The 25,274-nt window shown below is 37.5% G+C and overlaps 2 protein-coding genes across 2 annotated transcripts in view; one reads left to right on the top strand and one right to left on the bottom strand.

Annotated features, from left to right (window-relative positions):
* Positions 1-16,442, top strand: part of LOC145989490 (dynein regulatory complex subunit 2-like) — a 90,443-nt gene extending 74,001 nt beyond the window's left edge. Inside the window, exons 6-9 of the mRNA XM_083124840.1 lie at positions 1,911-2,108; positions 5,062-5,256; positions 9,857-10,033; positions 15,914-16,442. Coding sequence (XP_082980966.1) covers positions 1,911-2,108; positions 5,062-5,256; positions 9,857-10,033; positions 15,914-16,198 — 855 coding nt within the window. The 3' untranslated portion in view covers positions 16,199-16,442. The remainder of the gene's footprint in view (positions 1-1,910; positions 2,109-5,061; positions 5,257-9,856; positions 10,034-15,913) is intronic.
* Positions 16,443-18,652: 2,210 nt separating this feature from the next.
* The window catches only part of LOC145989489 (dynein regulatory complex subunit 2-like), a 68,035-nt gene continuing 61,413 nt past the window's right edge, over positions 18,653-25,274 (bottom strand). The window contains exon 9 of the mRNA XM_083124838.1: positions 18,653-20,277. Coding sequence (XP_082980964.1) covers positions 19,939-20,277 — 339 coding nt within the window. The 3' untranslated portion in view covers positions 18,653-19,938. The remainder of the gene's footprint in view (positions 20,278-25,274) is intronic.

Here is a 25,274-nt window from a genome sequence, read left to right as displayed (position 1 = left end):
ACTGTACACCATTTTTGCGGAGTTCTTGCGCTCGTTGTACACGTTGGAAAATTGGACAACCGCGAAAGTTAGCAGGGTGGTCACCTTCACAATTTACACATTTAGCAGGTGATGTACGGTCTTTTTTAGGGCATTTCCGTGTATCATGTAATTCAGCACATTTGACACAGCGAGCTATGGCATTGCAGTTTTGTTGGGAATGTCCAAGTCTCTGACATTTAAAACACTGTATAAATTGCCGTGGGTGATACTCCTCTATCACCACACGGTGTTGTTCAAAATATGGTTCTTTATAGATTCCTTTCGCAAATTCAGTCTTTTTAATGGTCAGCAGAAAAAGAGCTAATGGCACGAGTTTATGGGTACTTTGATCCTTCTGTTTCAACTGAGATACCTTGAGCACATCATAACCTAGTTCTTGATAGAATCTGCCGATATCCATGATATTTGTATCCATTGGAAGTTTTCGCAGTACAACTCGAAGTACCGGAAACCCTGTTTGAGTCCCGGTTGCATATTCGAGATTATGACTTTTCAGATGATCAATAGCAATATTATACTCCTCCATAGTGGCAAAGTGAATTTTTGATCCAGTAGAAGTATGGTATATTGTAGGATTAATTTTAAGTGCTTTAAAGTGTTGGGAGAGGGCATAGAAATTGTTAAGGTTAAACACATATATGGGTGGTGGTTTCATTCGACGGGTGTCTTGAATAGAATTTCGTGTGGTTGTATCATCCCCTTTGTCACCAGGAGCATCCTCAGTTTCGTGTTCCTGAAGAGCACTAAATTGATTATTCAGTGGGATGGATATTGGCTGATATATCGGTAATCTCCTTGCCGTCTTCTTGCTGAGCTGAAAGCCCTCAGCATCCACTCGGGTATCCTCACCAGATGAATCGCCACTATCACGGGGCCTCTTGTTGGAAACACTAGTTGTAAATTCGGTTTTCTGTAGTTGAGGGTCCGTAATAGCATCTGGGAGCGAATTCGTGGAATTATGAAGTGATTCTCTGGAGCGAAAGTTGGGAACAGTCGATCCTTGTAATATGTGTGGTCCATGTATTTCTGTCAGATCCGTATCAGATGAGGAAAGCTGAAAACCACGTCGTCTGTATCGAGCAGTCCTGAGTGGAGGGGATTTAGGTGTTTCAAAGTCCTGTTTTTTCATTGTCGGAGCTTGAGGAAACGGGAAGCAAATTACGAAGACGCCTAAGTTGGTGAAAAACACCCCCCAATTGCGTTTTCGAACATATTATCGGTGCACACAACACCTGTCAAAGTGTACACCACGATTTGTATCTTCCTGTTGTGTCCGGAAGGAATGAAGCAAATGTGCAGTACGTTGTCTTTTATACAGCACGATTACCCCGCACTCGCGAAAGTTCTCAGTTCCCCAAAGTACAGTCCGATGTGAGATTTTAATTAGGTTTTATGCACTTCGATCACCAATGGAAGGCTGACGAACCACAAATGTGGCTAACGGTGTATATAATGCGATCTGAGTCCACTGATTCAAAAGAACTGTTCTTTGAATCAAAACAAAGCACCGTCTGTGTGCTTCGCTAAGCACAGTTTTTAGCGATTTTTGTACAATTATTCACAACCACGGAACCGAGTTACTTACATCGGGCATCTGACAACTTCCGAAACACTAGAAAATATCCGGATAACACTAGAACTTGATTCTTCTTACCGTAATTAGCGAAAAATAGAGAGCTCAACGCAATACGTACGACTCACTTATTACCGCCACCGGAAGTCAGTTGACGTCCATTTTGGGGTGTTGAAGAGGGTACACGTTCACACCCCCCTGGTGTCCCTGCTTGAAGTTTATGATAGTTGTACCTTGGTGAATTTTGTAACCTTAAGCTATGTATGAGCTTTATGTATTGTACTCCTTATTTCAGGCTGTGGAAGACAGGCAGACGCTGAGGTTCCGCCTAGTGGCCAAATCGGAGGAGCTGTGGTCTATGTATCTGCATGTGTTGAAGGAGTACCACGAGAGCACGGAAGACAGGAGGAAGCAGTTTGCAGAGCTCAAGAAGAAGGATAAGATAGTCTCTGCCCAAATACTTCAGCAGCTCAAGACAATCAAAGACTTGCATGTAAGTACAAGGGGTCCCAAATAAATGTATACCCAACCCGACTGTATGCTTATTTGATTTGTGATAATAATTTCTGTTTTTTCTTTTGTTTATTGTATGGTAGTAGCATGGTAGAGAATATTGTTAATGTGGATTTGGTTATTTACTTGTGAAAACAGGTCAATGAGGAAGAAGATGTACTGTTAAGGAAGATGGAGTTAACATTACCCCCTGACCTGTCAGTGTGTGACTTCTTGTAAAGAGCCCTTAAGGGCCAAGTGTATTCCAATAATCCTCGAACCATTGATGAACTTAGGGTTACATCGCATCAGTAATTGGAAACATAACAACATCAGCTGAAGAAAACATTCCTAAATATGCTTAACAGAACGGATCTGTGCCTGCATATGAAGGAGGCCACTTCCAACATCTCCTGTAGTGGCAGATGTAGATGTACACTGCAATGCATTATGGTACATTTCCTTACATGTTGCATTTGTGTATACATCACAGAAAAACGTATAAACACAGTGTTATAATTGCCTTTGATGTGGGTATACTTTTATTTGGGACACCCTGTACAATACGATAGCCTATCTGTACATAAGGTACACTTAAAAAAACTCAACATCTCCTTGAAAATACAAAATATTACCAAGCCTCTTCACCCTACATTCTCTTCACCAGCAATCCACTTGCAGTCAGTCCCTCATGTGGTGCAGGAGCAGGGATCTCACTTTTTGTTAAGATCTGACATTCTCCTATGCGAGTAGAGAAAGCAGCCATGTTCATATTGCTGTGACAGTTCACAGCATGTCAGTTTTGTGCACAGCAAGTCTTGAGGTATACAGCACAAAGTGTACATGTTTTTGGCATAATGACATCACATGGAATTCCAAGGTTGCAACCCTTGTTCTTCAAGGGCATTGACTTAGCATGCCACACTGCATAACTGCAAATTGAGGGAGTTTTTCCTTACATAATTGTCTTTTTATTTATTAATTTATTTATTTCCTCCTATTTCTTATCTCATGCTGTCCAGTGTGCATGCACTACTCTGGTATTTTTCTATGTTCTCAGAAAGGAAGGGCAAGGCCCACAAGAGGAATAAGAGTAAACAAGTGCCATGAAAAGAAAATTTTAACAGATATGCCGATCTGTTGTGTCAACAGAGCAAGGGGAATTTGGGATGTTAGTGTATTGATGACGAGAAAAAAAACAGCGTGTTGAAATCACTTGGGAAACCAAGTTGGAAAAGAAGTATTATGTTTCATTTGCAGATGTGCCTAGTTCAAATTTCCACAAGGCATTGTTCTTGTAGGGTGTCTACCAGTCAAGAAAGTCATGAAAGTCAAGAAAAGTATAGAAATCAACAAATAGGTCAAAAAGTCAATAAAAAGTCAAGAAATTATACTTATGGTCAATAATTTTTGCTATCACAATGACTGATTGATTGATTTAGTTTATTTTACTTCACTTTTCTATCCCTTTGGCTAATTGCGAAGATGAGAACGAATGGTTGTAAGATAAGCTGCATAAAGGAACAATCACAAATATATAGGGACGACAAGATGAGCCTGACATAAGATTATACTGGCTGTCAGTCCAGATGTCAAAGCCTCACTAGTCTGCCAAATGCATTCCAGGATGCATTAATAGATAAAGCAAGTATAATTCTCTTGTTAAATACAGCTTCAGTTTTCATCTTAACTGGTCTTCTGGTAGGGGGTTTTCATTAAATAATTATATATTTTCTTCCTACTGTACTATCATGTATTGATTCGAATAACTTATTCAATGAAACACTTGGGTTCGAATATTCTTATATTAACTTCAGTACACGTGTATATAAAATCAACAACAAGTAACCATAACAACAATATATATATATATATATATATATATATATATATATATATATATCATTTAAAATTTATGGCTGCTTCAGCCCATGGCTCCATAACGTAATTTCCACTAATATATAACAATATTCCCCTTGGTTGCAAAATGAAACATAATAATAACAACAACAATCATAACCATTCTAATCTGGTTCATATCTGCAAGGTGGTTTATGTATCCTTGCAGACCTTTGTGGAAATGCTGCAGCTGCAGTGGACTCTTGTTTCGAACATCCTGGCTTCTCCAGGCCCTGCATACCTCCTTGTCTCTGTTGCTCCATTTCTTCATTGTGAGCCACAGAAGGTAATTCTGTATAGTCCAAGTTAGCAAATGCTCACCACCAAACTCTTCTATACATTGTTTCGAGCGTTCACCATTTCCATATCTTCCACTCTCGGTCCTTCTGGAAATCTATGGCTTCAAGAATGAAAAATGAATATTTCTTGTGTAATTGTCCCTCTTAACTTTGAAAATTGAGTGCGATAATTGTCCTACTATCTTGCCTTTTTCATACTGCTTTTTCTCTGGACAATAATAATATACTCCATAACACATGTATAATATAATCAACAACAAGTAACCATAACAACAATATATATATCATTTGAAATTTATGGCTGCTTCAGCCCATGGCTTCATAACTTAACTTCCACTAATATATAACAATATTCCCCTTGGTTGCAAAATAAAACATAATAATAACAACAATCATAACCATTCTAAACTGGTTCATATCTGCAAAGTGGTTTGTGTATCCTTGCAGGGGCTGAAGCAGCCATAACTTTCACTAATATATAACATGTACTTAAGTAGGGGTTGAAAAAGAGGTTAAGAAAAATGAAAAGTAGGTCATGAAAAAATCAGGAATTTTGGATTTGTTTTTCTGGTAGACAAGTCTGCTTTACAAACAGAAAGGCTAATTGAGACTAGACCTACAGTTTAAAGTAAGATCTGAATCACCATTTGCCTCAATGAGTTATCGATCCTGGGCAATGAAACATTGATATTCATTTACATGGGCAAGGGCTTCAGAGTGAACTCACATATCTCTCTCCATATTATTTGCCAACAGGAGAAAATCCGTGCAATTCAGAGGAGCCTCCTGCATGAGGATCTGTCCTCTCAGCACAAGCTGCTTCACCTGAGGGGGGAGAGGAACCAGTGCCTTCAGACTTACCAGGTCGTGAAGCTCAGACTCCAGCAAGACAGGGCCGCTGAACATGCAGTGCTCCTGCACCTGACTGTGAACACAACAGCCACTCTAAAGGTAAGGCCTATTTGAGCACCTCCCCCTTTTTCTCTCTCTCAGATGCATGCACATGCACAGCTCTGTGTTTTGGTGTCCTAGGCATGATTGTGGTTTGGCACCCTCACTACTAAACACTGACATTTTATGTGCATCCTTCGATATTATAGCAGAACAGTGCTATAATTTTTCATAAGAAAGTATTAAACAACTTAGTGAAGTTGTACTCTGTAATTGTACGCAATAAGCAACAGCAAAAAATGACTCACAAATTTCAGCTCCACGTACATTTTGATCACTAATTTTTCTTAGTCTTATTCAAGACTAAGTTCTAGTAGATGTCATTTACATAGGATATCAATATTTAAAACATAGGCATGGGTGGCCCATAGTAAAACTAATATTGATTCAATAATACGCCTGCAGATGCTTCCATCTACCCAGTGATAGAAGTGGAAAGGTGAGGGAAATATTACTTGAATTTTGGGGATAGTTGGGAATACTTGTCTGGTTCAACATACTGAAGAAGGTGGAGGATGCTTTACATGAATTATAATAGCAATATAGCATAACAAGATTCGGCAGGCTTTTGGCGATGACCACACAGATCTTAAAGAGTGGTACAACCACTTCAAAAATCGTCGCACATTGGTGGAGAAAGAACCATGTTCTGGTAGACGCTCAAAAAGCCAAAATAACAAGGTGATTGAGCAGGCATGAATTTTGGTCATGCAGGATCGTCATATTACAGTCCAAGAAATTGCTTATGATGAGGGAATAAACATTCCATTTTGAGAGAAGATTTGGCCACGAGAAGGATTTATGTTTAATGCAATGGCCCAGATGTATTCCTTTTCCAAAGAAGCCTTACAGAAATGCTTTCAACTTCAGCCTGTGTATGCAGTCCCAAGGAGGTACTTTGATTAGTACTATGATTTCCGACCATTTTTTCCAGTCAAAGGATGGATACTTTTTGAATGGACCTTGTAAAATGTATCTCAAAGGTACAAAATTCAGTTAAATATATGTAAGTAAATTGTAGTGTAAACTTTAGAAGACTAAAGATTTCCTCATATAGACATTATCTCCCTCACCCCCTTCTTTAAGTTAATTTTGATGATATGGATTAATGATGGTAGGATCTTCAAACTACAATATTTGATTGCAATAGCAAACTTGGAACGGGATTCGAATGTGGGACTCCTGGCATCGTAGTGCAATGGGCTAACCACACTGCCATGGGGGTCGGCTCTTCTGTTTGGCATATTGAGTTAATTACTAAAAACTTCAGCCATATCATGAGATTTCAAAACTACCTAGGATTCAATCACACTCTTAAAACAAGATTTGAAAAACATAAACAACTTGTGCTGGTAATAAATTCAAATAAATCTACATTTATCCTCAAAAATTTAAAAGGATTAGTCTGTGTATGTGATAAAGTAATGTGGCAAGTTGTATTCATCATTCCGCTCACCAAGATGAAATTATACTTTCTCTTATCTTTATCTATTTAATTCCTGTCATTTTGTTTATGAAGCAAAAGTTACAAAGAAGCGTTACCGGCCATACCCAGAAAACCTATCCTAAGCATTTTCCAGCTCCCGAGAGCATATAAATGGGGTTAACAACCTGCCTCAGGGGGAAAAGCCAACGAGAACACCAAGGATCGAGATTGGGTTGCAAGAGTGTGACAGTGCCGGATGGGGAGAATCAACTGCAGGGCTGCCAGAAGCCATGGGGTCCAAGCCAGGGCCTGTCCAGCCAGCAGGACCAGCGCCCAGCCGACCATTCCAGCATTCAAGTGATCCTGAGATAAGTATCTGTCCCTTTATGGTGCTAATCCTTTCACCCCTAGCTTCTCCCTTTTATTAATCTATTGGAGTGCTTGCCAAATAAAACACAGTCACTTAACTATTGAATTTGTGTTGCGTTAATTACCTGCTCTACCTCTGACTCGTTGCCCATTGGTCAACGGGTCCTACCCTCAAATACAGAGGTGAATCCAGTACGGCTAACATTTTGACGCCCCCAATTGTGTCTCCAGGGACAAGCCCTGGGACAGAACCTTAGCTCGTAATGTGATGGACACACTGGGCATTCTTAATGGAAGCATGAAATAAAAATGAAGAATGTTCAAAAGGCAAGTGTCAATGTATAGACTTACAAATTTAAAAAAACACGTTTTAATTCTCGTCATGGCATAGCAGAGGAAACTGCACATCATTTGTACCTCCATAGCACCCCAAACTACTTCAAAACAAAACTTCAGAAGAAAACTTTCTCACACTCAACCAGAAAATCCGAAATTCATCATTGAAACTTTCACAACAACAAAACTCCAATATTTGCAAAACGTGATTTGTGAATCACTGATGAAGCAAGAAAGATCCACATATGAAAAACCAAAAAACCCAGAGTTTCCCTAATTATTTGACATCATTTAACTCTTTCTAATTTAATACTAATATTTTCTTTACTTAATCATTTTGTCAAATATGTTGTCATTTTATTCTATTGTACTTTCTTATTCTTTAATATGGTGGGATTTGTTAATTATATTATTATTAATTTGTAATTTGGGGCGCTGGTGATAGCAGCGGTGCCCATAGGCATGTTGCGTACACCCAACTTTTGTGGGGGAATTTTTTGTGATGGAAATTTGACCGAGCGAACAGTACAGCATTGGCCACAAGTTGAATAACATTATCAGTTAACCATTGCTATTATAGAAATAACAATTAGTAGACTGCCAAGGGAATTACACACATTTTCGGCACTGCACATGTGAAAAGAGAAGCTGGAAAAGAATAAATGTTGCGAGATCCTGTGAAAGTACTGAAACTTCCATAATTTAATATTCTTGCAAGCCTGCAAATAAATGGATGTAAAAACTTTCGTGTTCGCTTTGCTCGCAATAGTGCATTACAAAAATGCATGATTGGCATTTTGATGAGCTGATTGTGAAGAATTACACTACAGCTGCATTACGAGACATAAGCAATATTCTCGATGTTGATTTACATTAGTGTTGGTACACTGCTTCATTTAAACAGGTGTGCCATTTTGATGATATAGTTCTATTAGCAATATTATTGTATTATTGATTCCCTGTACACTTTAATAGTTGTATAGTCACAGACACTTCTGGGGTGTAAGGATACAATTGACTTTCAATAAAATTGTTACAACCCAGAAAGTGTCCGTTACTGTACTGCATGTACTTCATAGAAACACCTTGTGTATTTCCTGATAAAACAGAAAAATAAATAATGTCAAAATCACATTTCTAACTTACTGTCACAGGACAATTTCACTTTAGCAAGTGAAATTAGCACTTCAGATAAAATCCACATAGGAAAACTATTTGGTTGATGCATAAGTTCATAGCAATTATGTTTAGTATGGCAACACTGCAATGTTAGGAGTTTGTTTATCGTTTAATGTTCACCAATTGGATTGGCATTGTAGTGCTTGTGAATACGCATTGAATTTTACAGATTTGAAGAAAGACGGTGTTATTTATGGGCTAAAGAACATTAAGTGTCCAGTGGGGAAAAAATATTTCCGACATATTCTTCTGTCTGAGTTTAACATAGGGGCAAAGGCAGTGGAGGCGGCTCAAAATATTTGTCCCTTGTACGGGGAGAATGCCAACAGGGAAACAGGGCCAGAAAATGCTTTTGTCATTACAAAGAGGACATTTTTGACTTAAGCGTTTCTCCCCATTCAGGAAGACCATTGGGCTTTAATGAAGACAGTTTAAACGCTTTAATCCACGAGGATCTACATCAGTCGACCTGAGAATTAGCAAATGTGATGAACTGTGACATTCAACCATCGTGCAACATTTGCATTCCATGGGTAAGGTTCAGGATACTGCACGCTTTAAATGAAAACAACCAAATCAACGACTAGGCCAGGAAGACAGCATCAAGTGCTGCGACACGATAATGCACACTCACACTGACAAAAGCTGCTGTCCAGGAGTTTGGGTGGGTAGTTATTCCACATCCTCCTTACTCCCCTGATCTTCCACCCTTGCATTGCTACCTTTTCAGCTCTCAATCCATCAGTCTTCAAGAAAGCTCCTTTGGTGACGAAAATGCTCTTCAAACTTGGCTTGACGACACTTTTACCCCAAATCAGGTGATTTTTTCAAGCGTTGAATTGAAAACTGCCCCAGCGTTGGTAGACAATGACTGAAAATATATTACTGATTAATTTATGTCTTTTGTTCATCTCAAATTAGTATCAAATAAAACTATTTTGCCACGGCGAAAAAAAAAGCTGATAACTTATGCATCAACCCATTAAAATAATTCTATTTACCCAAGCAGAGGGACCGAGATCTTTGAAGTAGGCACTTTATTATATTCTCGTCTCCGTCTTAGGAATTTTTAGCTAAAATTCTGTATATGTCTCCTGAAACAATAATTGAATTGGTCACACGAGCAAGCCAGGTTTATGATAAACGATTTTGGGGCCATGGTCTTGGGGGTACTGTGCACTCGTGGGTGGAGGACCAACAATAGCTGAACTTCGCTCAGCAATAAATGTAATTGAACTGAACAAAAATTAACTTGCGTGGAATCTGCTCTCACAAACCTTTATCCCGCAGGAACTGAAGAGGATTCGGGATAAAGGGGAAGGAATATTACGGCGCATGGCTCTGTGCAGTCGCTTCCAGACTCAGAAGGAAAAGGTTGTGCCTTTCTACGAGAGTAGCCTCCCTCAGGAAGATATGGAAGATACAGAGCAGCAACCCAAAAAATCATTCTCTGTGAATTTAAGCAAGGTAAAGTATTTTTACAGTGCAGTCAGAATTCTTTACATTTTAATTAGTAATTTGTTAATATTCATAATTTATGATGTGTGTGATTTACTCACTTTTATATAGATTAATTTGTATTTTCAATAATTGTGCATTCTTAAATCTATAAGTTTCATTTTTAGCCTGGTGCAAATTCTCAGAAATGTGGCTGTAAAAAGTGTAGGAAGCATTTTTGAGGAAAAGCGGGCAAACAACATTTTCTGAATGTAATTTATGTGCTGCTTCCGAATATTTTGTTTGCCACTCTCGATTTTGATGTTATGTGCTTCAAATCCCTAAAAAACAAAATGGCGGCCATACGAAATGAGTTCCTATTAACTTTTGAAGGAGCAGAAAGAAAATAGTGATCTTGGTGTCAAACATTATGTTTTTGGGTATGCTGAATACAAATATTATGTTTTCCAATCTGAAATTTAAGCTATGTGGTCCAAATCGCTAAAAAAACAAAATTGCGGCAATACGAAATGAGGTCCTAATAACTTTTGAGGGAGCAGAAAGAAAATAGTTATCTTGGTGTCAAACATTATGTTTTTGGGTATGCTGAATCCAAATATTATGTTTTCTAATCTGAAATTTGAAGCTATTTGCTCCAAATCGCTAAAAAGCAAAATGGCGGCAATACGAAATGAGCTCCAAATAACTTTTGAAGGAGCAGAAAGAAAATAGTGATCTTGGTGTCAAACATTATGTTTTTGGGTATGCTGAATCCGAATATTATGTTTTCTAATCTGAAATGTTTGAAAGTTATTGTAGTTTTTTCTCTTTTTTAAGTAAAAGAACCACAAAAATGACTAAACCTATGATACATTTTTTTCTTTTTTACTTTATTTCAGAATGATAGAAACATAGAACCATATATAAACCACTTATAAATTTGAAAAGACCTGCACCTGTGAGCCATCATCTTAAGATGTTTCTAATCAGTTCCTCCAGAACATTGCCACAAACAAAGGATTTAGCTACTTCAGATATTCAAGATACTCTCCTCAAAGCTAAAACACTGGATCAGGTAAAGCTAGACACCTTCGTGAAGGAAAGGATGATGGCCCCTGGTAAAAGTCACATACAAGTCAAGTTAAGTGATCCTCTACATAAGTCAAATGCAAAGACCTTTAAGTCCCTCTATGAAGTTAAATTGGTAGTAAGTGGCAAGGAAACCATTTTGAAAACTGACAGGAATATTCTCCAGCGCCTCGTAACTGCCTATGAGGCAGGTCGTAATGTGGATCTAAATCGCATTTTGGGTCATGAACTAATGCCAATTCCAATCTCCCGTGCCAACACAAACGGAAGTCTGAGAACAGGATTTGGTTGATTTGTTGTTTTAAGTCCACTTTATGCACAGTAAGGCTAATTGGGACTGGACCTACAGTTTAAAGTGGGATCCGAACCACTTGTGCCTCCACCGGGTATCGAACCCGGGACCCCTTGATTACAAGGCGACGACGCTACCCCTGCGCCATCGGGGAGGCTCTGAGAACAGGAAACAAAGCCATTCTAGCTGATGTGATGACCAAGGATGTAATTTGTTCACCTGATATATAAATTCCGTCTGCGTCATGCCTTATAATAGATGGTCAAGCATTAGTTGTTGCACTTGGAAAGCTTGCAGGAGTTTTTAAACTTTGGTCAACTGGCAGATGTATTTCTTAACCTTGATCTTTCTATGGGAAGAAGCTTTAAGAGGATTGATGTCACCTTTGATCTGTATAACGCAACTTCAATCAAGGCTGGAACAAGGGACAGGTGCTTGAAACATGCTCATTTAGTAAGGAGAGTAATAGAAAATGGATCCGTGCCAATCCTCAACAAATTCAGTGACTTTCTTGCTAACTCGGAGAATAAAAAAGATTTGGCCTGTTTTCTCTCTAATCATTTGATCAACAATGCTCCTGAAGACAAAATATTTGTGGTTTCCGGTGGATTTCACAAGGAGGATGACGTACGAACAAACAATCGTGATTTGTCTATTGAAGGATTGCAGGCAAACCACGAAGAGGCGGAGACGTGCATTGTAGTTCACTGTCTTAATTCTGGTGCTGATAACATTGTTGTCTCAGCACGTGATGCAGATGTATTAGTGCAATTGGTAGCGTTATTTCACAAGATTAGATGTACGAAATTGTGGTTACAAGCAGGAACATTAAAAAAAAAATCATTCCAGTACATGAAGACAGGCAGAATCTCTCATTTACGGATCCTGTCTTCGAAAATTTCATCCCATTCCATGCCATAACAGGATGCGACACAGTATCCTACATTGCTGGGATCAGTGAGAAGACAGCATAGAAAATATTTAGAACTAATAGTAATGATCTACTAAATCTTGGTGTTGACGAATTGAAACAAGAAACAGCACACAAGGCAGAGAAGTTCATATGCAAGTTGTATTGTGTACCGGATGCAAGCGGTGTGATGAAGCCAGAGTAAAGCTGTTCAGCAAAGGAAAAACACCACAAGCACTGCCACCCCCCCTTACCGATGCACTACGGTTACATGTAAAACGGGTCCACTATCAAGCCATGGTGTGGAGGCAGTCGGTCATACCAAAACCTGTGTTACCACCACCTACTATCTTGGGATGAAAAATGGTTGATGGACAGCTCGTTCCAAAACTTCAATCACTGCCACCAATTCCACAACCCTGCTATGACATTGTCATCTGTGGATGTTTGGGTGGTTGTACATCTGCTACATGTCCCTACAGGAAAGGCCAGCTTGTATGTACTGCAGCTTGCAAATGTGCAGATACTAGCACTAGGGAGTACATGACTATCTGTGACTAGTTATACTATTTTTGTAGGCAAAATAAGGTTGAATAAGGATAACATGCGGATTTATCATACACTGATACTGTTAATATTTCAATATGGTCTTATGCTTTGAAAAATATTATTATTTTGCATCTTTACATCAGAAATGTTCTATACTTTTTTCTGTATTAAAAACCTACTGTTACACTGTTTTATTCTTAGTTCAAAAGATTGATACGAAACATTGAATGGATGCACGTAGCCGCCATTTTGTTTTTAAGCGATTTGGAAGAAACAGCTTAAAATTTCAGATTAGAAAACATAATATTTGGATTCAGCATACCCAAAAACATAATGTTTGACACCAAGTTCACTATTTTCTTTCTGCTCCCTCAAAAGTTAATAGGAGCTCATTTCATATGGCCGCCATTTTGTTTTTTTAGCGATTTGTAGCACATAGTTTCAAATTTCAGATTAGAAAACATAATATTTGGATTCAGCATACCCAAAAACATAATGTTTGACTCCAAGATCACTATTTTCTTTTTGCTCCCTCAAAAGTTATTAGGACCTCATTTCGTATTGCCGCCATTTTTTTCTTTTAGCAATTTGGAGCACATTGCTTAAAATGTCAGAATAGAAAACATAATATTTGGATTCAGCATACCCAAAAACATAATGTTTGACACCAAGATCACTATTTTGTTTCTGCTCCCTCAAAAGTTATTTGGAGCTCATTTCGTATTGCCGCCATTTTGTTTTTTAGCGATTTGGAGCACATAGCTTAAAATTACAGATTAGAAAACATAATATTTGGATTCAGCATACCCAAAAACATAATGTTTGACACCAAGATCACTATTTTGTTTCTGCTCCCTCAAACGTTAATAGGAACTCATTTCGTATGGCCGCCATTTTGTTTTCTAGCGATTTTGAGCATATAACACCAAAATCGAGAGTGGCAAACAAAATATTCGTAATCAGCACATCAAATACATTCAGAAAATGTTGTTTGCCCACTTTTCCTCAAAAATGCTTCCTGCAGTCAGAATTTTTGAAAATTATCCCAGTCTATTTTGTGGTTCTCCTTCCTTTCAGATTGATATCAATTTCGTTTACGGTTTGTGATGAACAGTCTCTTAACATTTTCAGCTGCCTTTGGAAGTTTTCTAGTTAAATTAGTAGCATCAGACTTTATCATATCATGATTTTAAAACAGATAAAATTTCACAAAAATCTCATCTCCATCTCAAAGAAATTGTATGAAGAATTTGTATTGTGGCTTACATATTTACATATCTTCTTTTTATATTTTTGTCATTTTTAAAAAGCTATGCCTAACATTAACTGTTTGAAAACTAAGCTAATGAAATACCTCAGAAACAGTTTTCTATCCTAACCATTTTTCAGATGGTGAAAATCTTAACAGTAGGTTAAGAATTTTGCAAGACCACAGTATTAATGTGGGCTTCTGCATAGACAAATGGTTAACACTCTTGCTCTTGATGTGGTGGCCCTGGGTTCCATTTCTGGTGGGAGCTCAAAAAATTTCAGTGCTGACCCAACATCATGATGACAATTGTGGAGCTACTTCAAAAGAAGTAGAGGGGTCTCAGCCTCGAAAGGCAGAAACAACAGGGACTCGATGTGATGGTCATGTCTCACCCAATGAAAAGCTCTCTCAAAGGGCTGTTGGACAAAGAATTAGATTAGGAGTAGCGGTATTTATGTATTTTACTTTTCCAGACAATATGAAAAGTGCAGTATATTCTGCATCCATGGAAAAAGTCATAATGTTGTGCTATGAAATACATGTACAGTCACAGACACATCTGGGTAGGTCCTGGGTTCAATTCCCAGTGGAGGCACATACTAGTGGTTCGGATCCCACTTTAAACTGTAGGTCCAGCCTTACTGTGCATAAAGTGGACTTAAAACACCAAATCAAACAACCAACCAACTTCTGGATAGGAATGACCTTGTTGGAAGTCAGTACTTTCGTAACAACCAAGAAGTGTCAATGAATGTAAAATCATTTTGTGAATTTTATCACAGGTAGGAAAGATTTTCGCCTTGCTTTCAAGATTTGAGAATGTTTATGATCAATTCAGGAGTGCCCAGAGGATGAAGTTTCATGCCGCACATTGGATCATAGAAATTTTTGGGTGTGACAAAATAATACAGCAAAAAAATATATTTTTATTTCCCTGCCATTCTTCTCACAGAAATGGGGGGAGGGATATTTTATTTTATTATTAACTTAATCACAATAAACTTCATTTGTCCCTTTTAGGGATCATTTATTATTATTAATCTACTCTTATGCCTCTTACAATCCTGATAATGATTTTTGTGAAATGGGTGGAGATGGAAGTAATGCCTTTGGCTTGGATTTCACATAAATCTGTGCATTCGGTCCCACTTATCATATATACATTACAACAACTTACAAATATGTAGTAATTAATTATTTCCTTGTAAAATTGTTCAAATAATGATGATGTACAAAATGTTTCCATTTTTGAATATTCATGTAGTTGCCTTGTATAGCTAATATCTGTACATATAGTTTCTTGTTCCTTTCTCTAAGGAAAAAACTAATGCAGTCGATGGAACTCTATTTACATTGGTTAGAATTTCATATTAGTTCATTCCTAGTAAAGTGTAAGTTTTTATTCTGTTGAAATAGATAAATGGCAAATCTGGGTTCCCTCCCATTTTGGCAAAAAAAAATGCTTGTCTTTCTCAGGTTTTCCAGGCAATTTCAAATAAATTTCCAGATCACTCTGTGGTGTTTTAACATACTAATAACAAAGTTTAAATGTTAAACTGCACTTCCTATTCAAGAGACTAAAGTTTATTCACAATTTTTCAAAATTGAACAAAAATAAACCACAAAATTATTTTGTGCAAAACATCTTCAACAAAGAAGATGGTTCAAGGAAAGGTAGGATATATATTTTCATTCCACAATTAAGACAAGACATTTGATATTACTGACATTTCCAGGCCAGTGTGAAAATGCATGACAGCTATATGCAGTCAACTTTATTAACACTGTTGTTTTGTTTGGCCTATTCCTTACTTTCAGCCAACGGAATCCTTCCAATACCTGGAAGGCTTCTGGCAGAGATACAACAGGGCTCTCCTCGACCATGCAGCACTAAAGCTCCACCATGAAGCCTTGCTTCTGCAGAACAAGAACCTCATGACTTCTCTGAAGCGCTACCTCTCCAGCATCCCCCTCACGCAAGATGACATTAATTACCAACCTGCACTGCTGAGTCTGGATAGAGGCAATTTGAGGCCATCCTCTCAGATGCCTCTGATGCCACCAAACAAAGCTGCCCATGCCGTTCAAAATATATTAATTTGAAATGTTAATTTTATTTTTTTCTTATTTATTAAAAACAAAATCAAGAATTACATATAATGAAAATCTGCCAGTGAAAACCAGATAAACAGTAATAGTTTTAGAACTAACATAATCCACACCCACAGTTGTGCTTTCCTCATTAATAAACAAACTAAAATGGCAATAAAAAATGTATTTTTTCATTGATGAAAACTTTATTAAATATACATGAAATGAAAGCTTAATTCTGTTTATTGAAATTCAATGTTTCAACTGATCAATTATTACTTACACTCTTCTACTTTTTAAAAGGACATTTTATGTTCTATGAAAATTACATGAATGATGAAAAATAAGATACATGAAAGTTACAAGACATATTATAAAAGTGAATTATTTATTGAATGAAGCATGTTGAACAGCTTGAATATATAAACTCACCTGTTAATTGGGCAGCAAACAATGATGTACAGAATCCAGGAGAAGGCAGAAATTGACCTATTCCATGTGGCAGCACGAGTCAACACGAAGTAACAGAATAACACAAGTAACTAGTGCCATAGCCAGACAGACACCAGGGGGATCTGCCCCCCCCCCCTGGTATTGCCGTCAGCCCCCTCTAAAGTTTGGTAAAACTACTTTGTAAAATTTGTTTTCAGTGCTGAATGAAAATGTAGATAGCAGTTATGAGTTTGCTCAAAACTTGATATGGGTTAAATTCACAGAATGCATCTGTTAAAAAACATTCGTTCATCTGATTTATGAGCCAAAGTCGAAGCAGCAGGAAGTAATTAGAATATTTCCTCTTGGCGTCAGCTACTAGTGGGGCCAATATCCCAAGATATTGAACACAAACTTGACACGCACCTTCTGCCTTTAGGGCTTTATGTTAGTCTGGTTATAACCCTTTTATCGGACTTCTCAAAGGCTTCTAAGGGTTAGTAGGACCAAGCCCTTGCGAGGTCTGTGGTGTAGGATTTATTTTTAATTATCACCTATGTAAGTTTGAAATTAAAGATCATTAAGACCTTTTACTCAAAGATTTATTTAAACTGCTGATGTTATACAAACACTTTTTCAAACAGACAATTCACCCGGTATAACTTGTAGGCCTAAACCTATTAGTTATACCGAAGTTTATAACCCTGGTCTTTTGATGATGCAGGAGAACACCTTATTCAGAGTTGGGTTTGTAGAATATCTGCCAAAATGGAGTACAAGTACACCAGCCAATCCGAAGATTGAAGCAAGATATTCCCCAACGTCCCCTGAACCATCAACCTTTCGGCAACCAGGAGAATGTCCCGTAGACTTACAAAAGTCTAGCTCTTTTATATCATAATATTGTTTACAATTTACCAAGGTTACTACATAGTTGTTTAATATTTCTATAGTTTCAACATTCTTTCCTGATTTAATTTAAACAATTCATTACCCATTGTAACATTAACAATAACACATTTTTAAAGAAAAGATTCCAACATAGATTAATACAATATGGATTGAATAGCCCGACCCTGTGGCCGAGTGGTTAGCACATCGCGCTGCGATGCCAAGGGTCCCGGGTTCGAATCCTGGTCGGGCTTGGTTGTTTGTGAATGTCCATTCATCAATTTCATCATTTCATCGTTCATCCCCATCTTCGCAAATTAGCCAAGAGGCACAAAACGCGAAGTAAAATAAACTAAATCAATCAATCAATCAATATGGATTGAATAGTTTTCTTTGCTTGAAGACACATGTGTTGACAGGGGCGACACATAGCGTTTCCCAAAAACAAAAAGAAATACAAGTTAACGTTATTTAATTTTGTTTTTTAAACATCTTCTAGTCAAATAATCATGAAATTAGTCTTTAACTCAGCATATTTGGATATTTTTAGTGGACCTTCTTCATTATGAATCCTTTGGATCACTGCTATTTAAGAAAGAGTTCAACAATAGTCTCACGATTTGTGTTATTAAAAACAGTTAATGTCTATTTTTTAGATTAAGGTTGATACTTTTCTCATAGTGGCTTGATTTGAACAACATAGTTTAGCAATTTTTAAGAGATAAGCAGCTAACGCTTCTCAGAAGGGACATACATCAAAAATTTCCTCTTCAGGTGTACTTTTCCTTTCCTCTGGTAAGTAAAGACCCTGAATACTTTTTTAGCCAGACTGATGTCCTTTTTGAAAATCCTGGATAACTCTTGGGTTATTTGGACCACATTTTTCCTGTTTTTCAAACCATTGTGGATGCAGTTAACGCAAATTATATCATCCCTGCTGTTTAGAATGTATCCCTCGTTCCACTGTCCTTGAAGGGACCTGTCGACTTCGGCAGATGGCCGAGTATCATCATGTTCAGAGTCCTCAGGTAACGGGGAAATTAGATCGGGTACTTTAAAGGATTTTAGGATCAGCTCTATCTCCGGAGTTTTTTCTTCCTTAGGAGAACACACCAGGATATCGTGACATTGTTTCAGCACTGATCTTAGAGAGTGATAATGAACACTGCTTACCTCTCTGTTAGTTATTATCTCCTGCTTTAGTTCTTCTGTAGCTTGACTCATTTTGTCCTCCGAATATTCCCTTGAGTTGGTCAGACCCCCAACATCTCGAAACCAGTTTTGATAAGCCGAAGAAAATTCTATATTCTAATCGTCTTCCGTGTTACTCGACATAATTTTGTGATCTGTTTGTTTATCCCTTCACCATGGTTTTCCAAGAATGTGAATACAGGTAGGTGTAATAACCGCTATGGTTTCCATAATTTCAGTAGTTCCGATTTTCTCTCAGAAGTACAATTTATCTTTTTTAAATTTTGGAAATTTTCCTTTCCCGAATCTTCTTGAGTCCATGGGTTTAGCAATTCCGCGGCATTGTTTCTGATCTCTTTTACTATAAATGGTCCAGTAAAACATTCGAAAAATTTGGAAATGACATTATCTTTAGCGGAACTTAGCTTGTGTGACTTTTTTAGCACCAAGTCCCCTTTAAGTAGCTCGTAGGCCCTAGGATTGCTCTTTTGTAGTAATGCAAGAATTTTATTACAAATATAATAAATAATAATTACAAATAATAAAGAAGAGTTTTAGTAATACTAATAAAGCTAAGTAGATAAAACACAAACATGTGCACATTTTCACTCTACATAAAATATAATAATCCTTCTACTGTACAATAAAGAGGGGCCTCTGGATGGCATAGTGGCAAAGTCATCGCCTTGTAATCAAAGGGTCCTGGGTTTGATACCTGGTGAAGGCACATAGTACTTCAGATTTCATTTTAAACTTTTTAAACTATACGTCCAGACTCAAAAAGTCTACTATAGAGAGTTAATAGTTCCAGCAGTTTTAGTACAATAATATCAGTTTTATATACAATAAATGTTTAGCTCATAAATCTTCATTTACCTTATATTTCTTTACTGATAATGAAAAGTATGGTATTGTCTTATTTTGTACATTCTTATGTGTTTTTCTCTCCCCACATTTGGCTAATAATTACAATAATGGATGGTGATTGGATGAACTTACACTCACAAAGAACATCCATACCAAGGCTGGGACCCCTGGCATCATAGCGTGCTCTGATAACCACTCCAGCTTAGAGGTTGGCAGCTCAGCCACTGGGGTAGAATGAGAAGTATTGTAATGTCAGTATGAAACAACTTAGATAATAAATAAATAATAAGTGTGTTCACTACATGCTACATTCAATTAGAATCAAACGACATACACAAATAAGATTATTGGGTACAGTATGATTTAGAATATCACTGTACGATGTGCCTAGCAGCTATGCAACCTTCAATGCAAGGCACTGGAGAAAAGTGGCTGATGACCCTTGGCTCATTTACCATGGGGCGCAGATCAATGCTGGTTTTCTTTTTTCTTCCAACTGTTGTTCTTGGGCGAATTATCAGAATGGAGTTCTCATCGTCTTCATTGTCCATCGATGGAGTTATTTCAGACAGGTACAACCGAAGCGCATTACACAGCTGTTTATTTTCCACAGAAAGATTCTCATGTTCTACCTGAAGCATTGCTCTATCAAGAAACACCTTATTGTAGCGTTTCCAAAAAGTATCCAGGTTAGAAAGGGCTCTGTACTCCTACAATGAAACAAAGCAAATTAAATACGAACACACAAACTAAACCAAGCCATCTGAAAATTGAGGCTCATGTAAGGATTGAACCTGGGAGATTTGTATTCCAAGCCAGTGCTCTATAGGCTCTATAGTGGTAATGTCATTGTCTTGTAATCAAGAGTTCCTGAGTTCCATACCTAGTGGAGACACACAGTGTTTCAGATCCCATTTTAAACTGTAGGTCCAGTCCTGATTAGCATTTCTGTGCATAACATGAACTTGAAAACGAACTCAAACTCAATCAAGCTTCAGGCAAAATTCTGCCATTTTGCTAGTATTTTTATGAACATAAAGATGTAATTAATATAACCTTATTTTGCCAAGTAAATATCTAAATACAGAGTTCTTTTTACTTTTTCAGAGCAATAGTCAATACGTTAACCTGTGATACTATGGCACTTCATGGAATATTTTGAATTTTTAAATCATTTCTGTATCATGAACATACAAAGGATTTTTACAGAGAGGAGCAAGCAAGGATTTCCCCATTATAATAGTGTTGTTTCTTCAAAAAACACTTCTTCAGATTGAAGTTATCATGTTTCTGTAACACTCTTCCAATAATTAACATAAATTTCTGTAACTGAAATGAGCTTGTGGTAACATCCATTTTCCAAGAAGAGCATGACCTCCCCTACCCCCACCTCCTAAACGTGCGTGTATTTAATGAATATTGAATATTGGCAAAAATGTCCATTCTGTCCATTTGTAGAGGATATTAAACAAACAACTTTTCTGAGTAAGGTCAATCCAGGTGCGGATCCACGGGGAGGGCAAAAGGGGTGATCGTCCCTCCCAACTGCCATGTTTTGGATATATTATTATCCTAATACTATTCAACTCTCATTCTTATTTTTAGCACCACACTTAACAGGCTCTAGAAGTCCATGAGGATACATCCTCACGATAGGCTAATCGGAACTGGACCTACAGTTTAAATTTGGATCAGAATGAGTCTACAAGGTGCCTTAATAGGGAATGGGACCTGAGACCACTGAAGAATGCGTTCTTATTTCATTGTATATTCTTTTTACTCCTCAAATCTGACCTTCAGTTTGCCGTGGCAATGGGAGGAATTATAACAACAGAGGCGTAGCGAAAGGTGGGCAAAGGGGTCTCGAGTCCCATGGGCTTATTATATTTTTAAAAAATGTAATAAGTAGAGATGAGAAAAATAGATGAAAATGGCTAATTTTTCTGGGCGATAAAACTACAACATTATGTTTCTAACCGGTCATAAATTCTAGTGAAACATTACAAGTTGAATGAATACATCAACTATTTAGTATTTTAAATAAGCTGGGTGGTAGCCATCTGATTTTAGAATATTCAGGAAGCCACACAACAACAATGAAATGTACTCTTATAAAGGTTGATAAGCATAAATACAATTTTTTACTTCTCATATTTTAGCGGTTCGGGAACATCCAGAAACATTATACACAGCAAAAACAACAGCAAATTAAGGAAACTTCATATATTAGGTGAAATTTCTTCCAAAATATGACCAATTACCACAAGAGCATTTCAGACGCACACAATAAAATGAGATTAACAATAAATATCCACATTCTGAAATTCAAAATGAACTGATACAGGTAAAGAGCAACGATGTCAAAATGGCTATATTAAAAAAAAGTAAAATTAGAGAAGTTCTCTCGGCATATCAGCCAGGTGATTTCTGGAAAGGCTTCCGAGCTTTCGAGAGCTAACGTCACTCTCATCTTCAGGGATTGAAGTGCAGAGAAAGGTTAGGGTATGGTTATATATGTTTGATGTGGGAGGGGGTACGGTGCAGGTGGGGGCCAATCAGGTGCCGTCTCTACGACGTTCGTGCTCCCAGTAGTAGTAGGTAGTTCGGAAGACTTTCCAGAAATCACCTGGCTGATATCCCAAGAGAACTTCTTCATCATTCGCCTCCAGGAAAGCTTCAAGAATTACTTTAGCACAACAATGTTTAACATGCAAAAAGTTATTGTTCATTGTTTAAGCTCATTACAGTAGCTACGTAACTACATCCAAAAACTTACGACCAGACACGCATAAGAATTATATTGTACTAAAGTGTCAATATCAGATTTCCATTCAAAAGTGGAGAGATGCTGGCAGCTGCATGATAGTAGGAAGGTTTTTGAGTTTTATTATTTTCAGTTGCTTTTCTGTAATTTCTGGCTAATGCAAAATTAGTAATGATGTGATTAAATTAAAGAAAGGATACTTACAAGGACACACATGCCCAGATCGAGATTAGAACCCGGGAACTTTGGTGGCAAGATCGAAAGTCCGCCCCTTAACACACTCAGTCACCAAACCGGCATGTTTATGTTATTAATGCTACATTGATTTGCCTTATTTTGCTTTGCTTTTCTGCTACTTTTGGCTACTCATGAAGATGAAGGGACAGTCACAAAGAACACCCATTCGTACCTTATTAATGCTATATATGTTCAAAGGTGTTTGTCTGCAAAATAGATAAACCCTGTGGCTAACAGGTCTTAGAGTGTCAAAGCCTGCCAACCAGATTTCAGTTAGATGGCACCTAGTCAAATCATAGCATCCCATCACCTCTGCTGTATACAGCTTCATAGATTGGATTGCATAATGAATGTTAGTTATTCTCTTTATCTGCTATTTTATCTACTAGTTATATCCTTTCTGTTATATTTTGTGCTAGCAAAATATAACACACAGGATTTTCCTGAAGTGACTTGGATTCTTGCTGTAACACGATTAAGCCTTGTTTCCATATTAAACACACTATACTTGCTAACCAAGGCATTTTTTTAAAATTAAAAGCGCTTTACATGTTGTGTTTCCACCTATATCTGATGGATTCTTGTTATTCGGATAGCAGGAAAACTGTAGGATATCTCCTGATAAGGTTTTTCCCTACCATTTCGTAGGAGATCTCATGGAAGTTTCACCTAGGACAACGGGCCTGCCTCTGTGTTGGTGGCCCTATACTATGGTGTGATAGTACATGAGGTTTTCCAAGCTAGTACGAGATCGTCTGCTCTGGAATATTGCTGGGTTGGGAAGGTCCTACGTTTGCTCAGCATCCACTGTTGTTATGCTGGGGTGAACTTGGCCAGCTTGCCACAGTAAAATTGCAGTAATAACAGTAATCCCTGAGATTTTCACATGTAGGTGTGTAATGAAGTACGTCTTGATAGCCAGTGTGTATGTAAGTATGCAGATAGAAGATATATAAAGTAAGATCACTAACAATTCTTCCTTTTGGGTCTGCGAAGTTATTCCTTAAACTTGTAGGTTAGGTTGAGTAATAGATATTTCAAGTGCTTTGTGCAATTTTTATTACCTTAGATTTAAACATGTCAGTATTTCCCGACTTAAAAGGAAGAATGGTGTATTACAAGGATTGCTGTGGACATGAAAGCAAGATATCGTTATACACAGATGCAATCGACATTTATATTGAGTGTATTTGCAAGAAATATATCAAGCCCATTGCAGTTGGTTCTGTGGCACAAGGCTGTAAAGTACAAATGGCCTTGCATCCCTCTTCCAACTGAAAAAAGAGACCCTTACAGATGGTAGAGACGTTGACGGCATTGGGAGGCTTTGAACTAACATCTACCTGTGCCGATGCTAGTTGGCCCCATCTTTTCAGGACCTTGATAGACATAGATTGACCACGAACCATATCAGATGGAAAGCGCATCAGATGTCTAACTTCACGACCTCAAAATCGACAACACAAGGATCCATTGTAGGTCCCAAATTGTGGAATCTAAACATGGAGCCATCTCTCAAAAAATTAGGAAACATTTCGGAGATCAAAAGCACAATAGACTTTGCAGATCACGTAATAATTGTTATGGAAGGTAATTCAGAAACAGAGTTGGAAAGATAGACCAATATTGAGATAAACTCTCTCGAAGACTTGTGTGATATGGCGAAATTGACAATTGTCACCTAGAAGACCCACTTTGTAATCCTAAAGGGTAAGCTGAATGCTAATAAACACCCACAGATAAAACAGAGAAAAATCTAAGAAGAGTAAAGGAAGCTAAGTATCTAGGTGTGAAATTATGAGAAAGGCAACGGTGACATGGATTACATAACTTCAAAAGCTGAGAATGTAATAAATAAATTGGTAGCAATAGGTTCGAACACATTCAGACTCCCTATGTCGCTTCTAAATCCATTCATTCTACAACGCCTTAGTTTCCCTCGACGGACCAATCTGAGAAGACTACCTAAAATATACAACATATGTAACAAAAATAACATTATCACAAACGAAGACCAAAAAATCAAACACAGAACTGCCATATACTGGTGCAAGGAAGGCCAATAGAGAGAATTTACAAAGTAATTGACAGATATGCTCTACCATTGCAGAATTAACTCAACGATCATCCAGGAGTGGCAGGAAGAATGGGCTAACAGCCTCCAGACGTCTCCAATGACGAACAAACACTTCACTTACGTAAACGGTCGATCAGATTCAGAATTTCCAAATTCCTTAGCACACAAAATAACTTCATGTTTAAGTGCTGCATCATACGATTGATGCTTCTGAATCATTCCATGCCAAATCAACACAGATATGTGCAATTTCCAACCTGACCATCTCCGATTTTCATGAAATTTGGGGAGTTGAAAGTATGCATGGAACTTAGTAACTATGATTTTTTTTAGTTTCGTTTGTCTTGTAATTGTTAAATTATTCAAGGTCAAAGTTAGCAGAAATTGTCCTTTTTGAGCCTGGTTAGCTATACTAAATGTGCTGTAACTCCGCCCCTGTTTCGCCTAGGAAGCTCAAATCAAGCTTATTGTACAGGGAATTGAACAAGCTTTCCAGTGATATATAACAAGCCTACCTTTGGATAAAAATATAATTTTGTCACGTGACTTTGACCTTGAATATCTCAAAACTTGTCATCACCAAAAATCGTGAAAAAAATATATTTTGTCCCTCATGCCATACTCTAAAA

The sequence above is a fragment of the Lepisma saccharinum genome, chromosome 6, assembly GCF_977018435.1.
Source record: "Lepisma saccharinum chromosome 6, izLepSacc3.1, whole genome shotgun sequence".
Taxonomy (NCBI): Eukaryota; Metazoa; Arthropoda; class Insecta; order Zygentoma; family Lepismatidae; genus Lepisma; species Lepisma saccharinum.
Note: the sequence above shows the minus strand (reverse complement) of the source record. Positions and strands in the feature narration are given on the sequence as shown.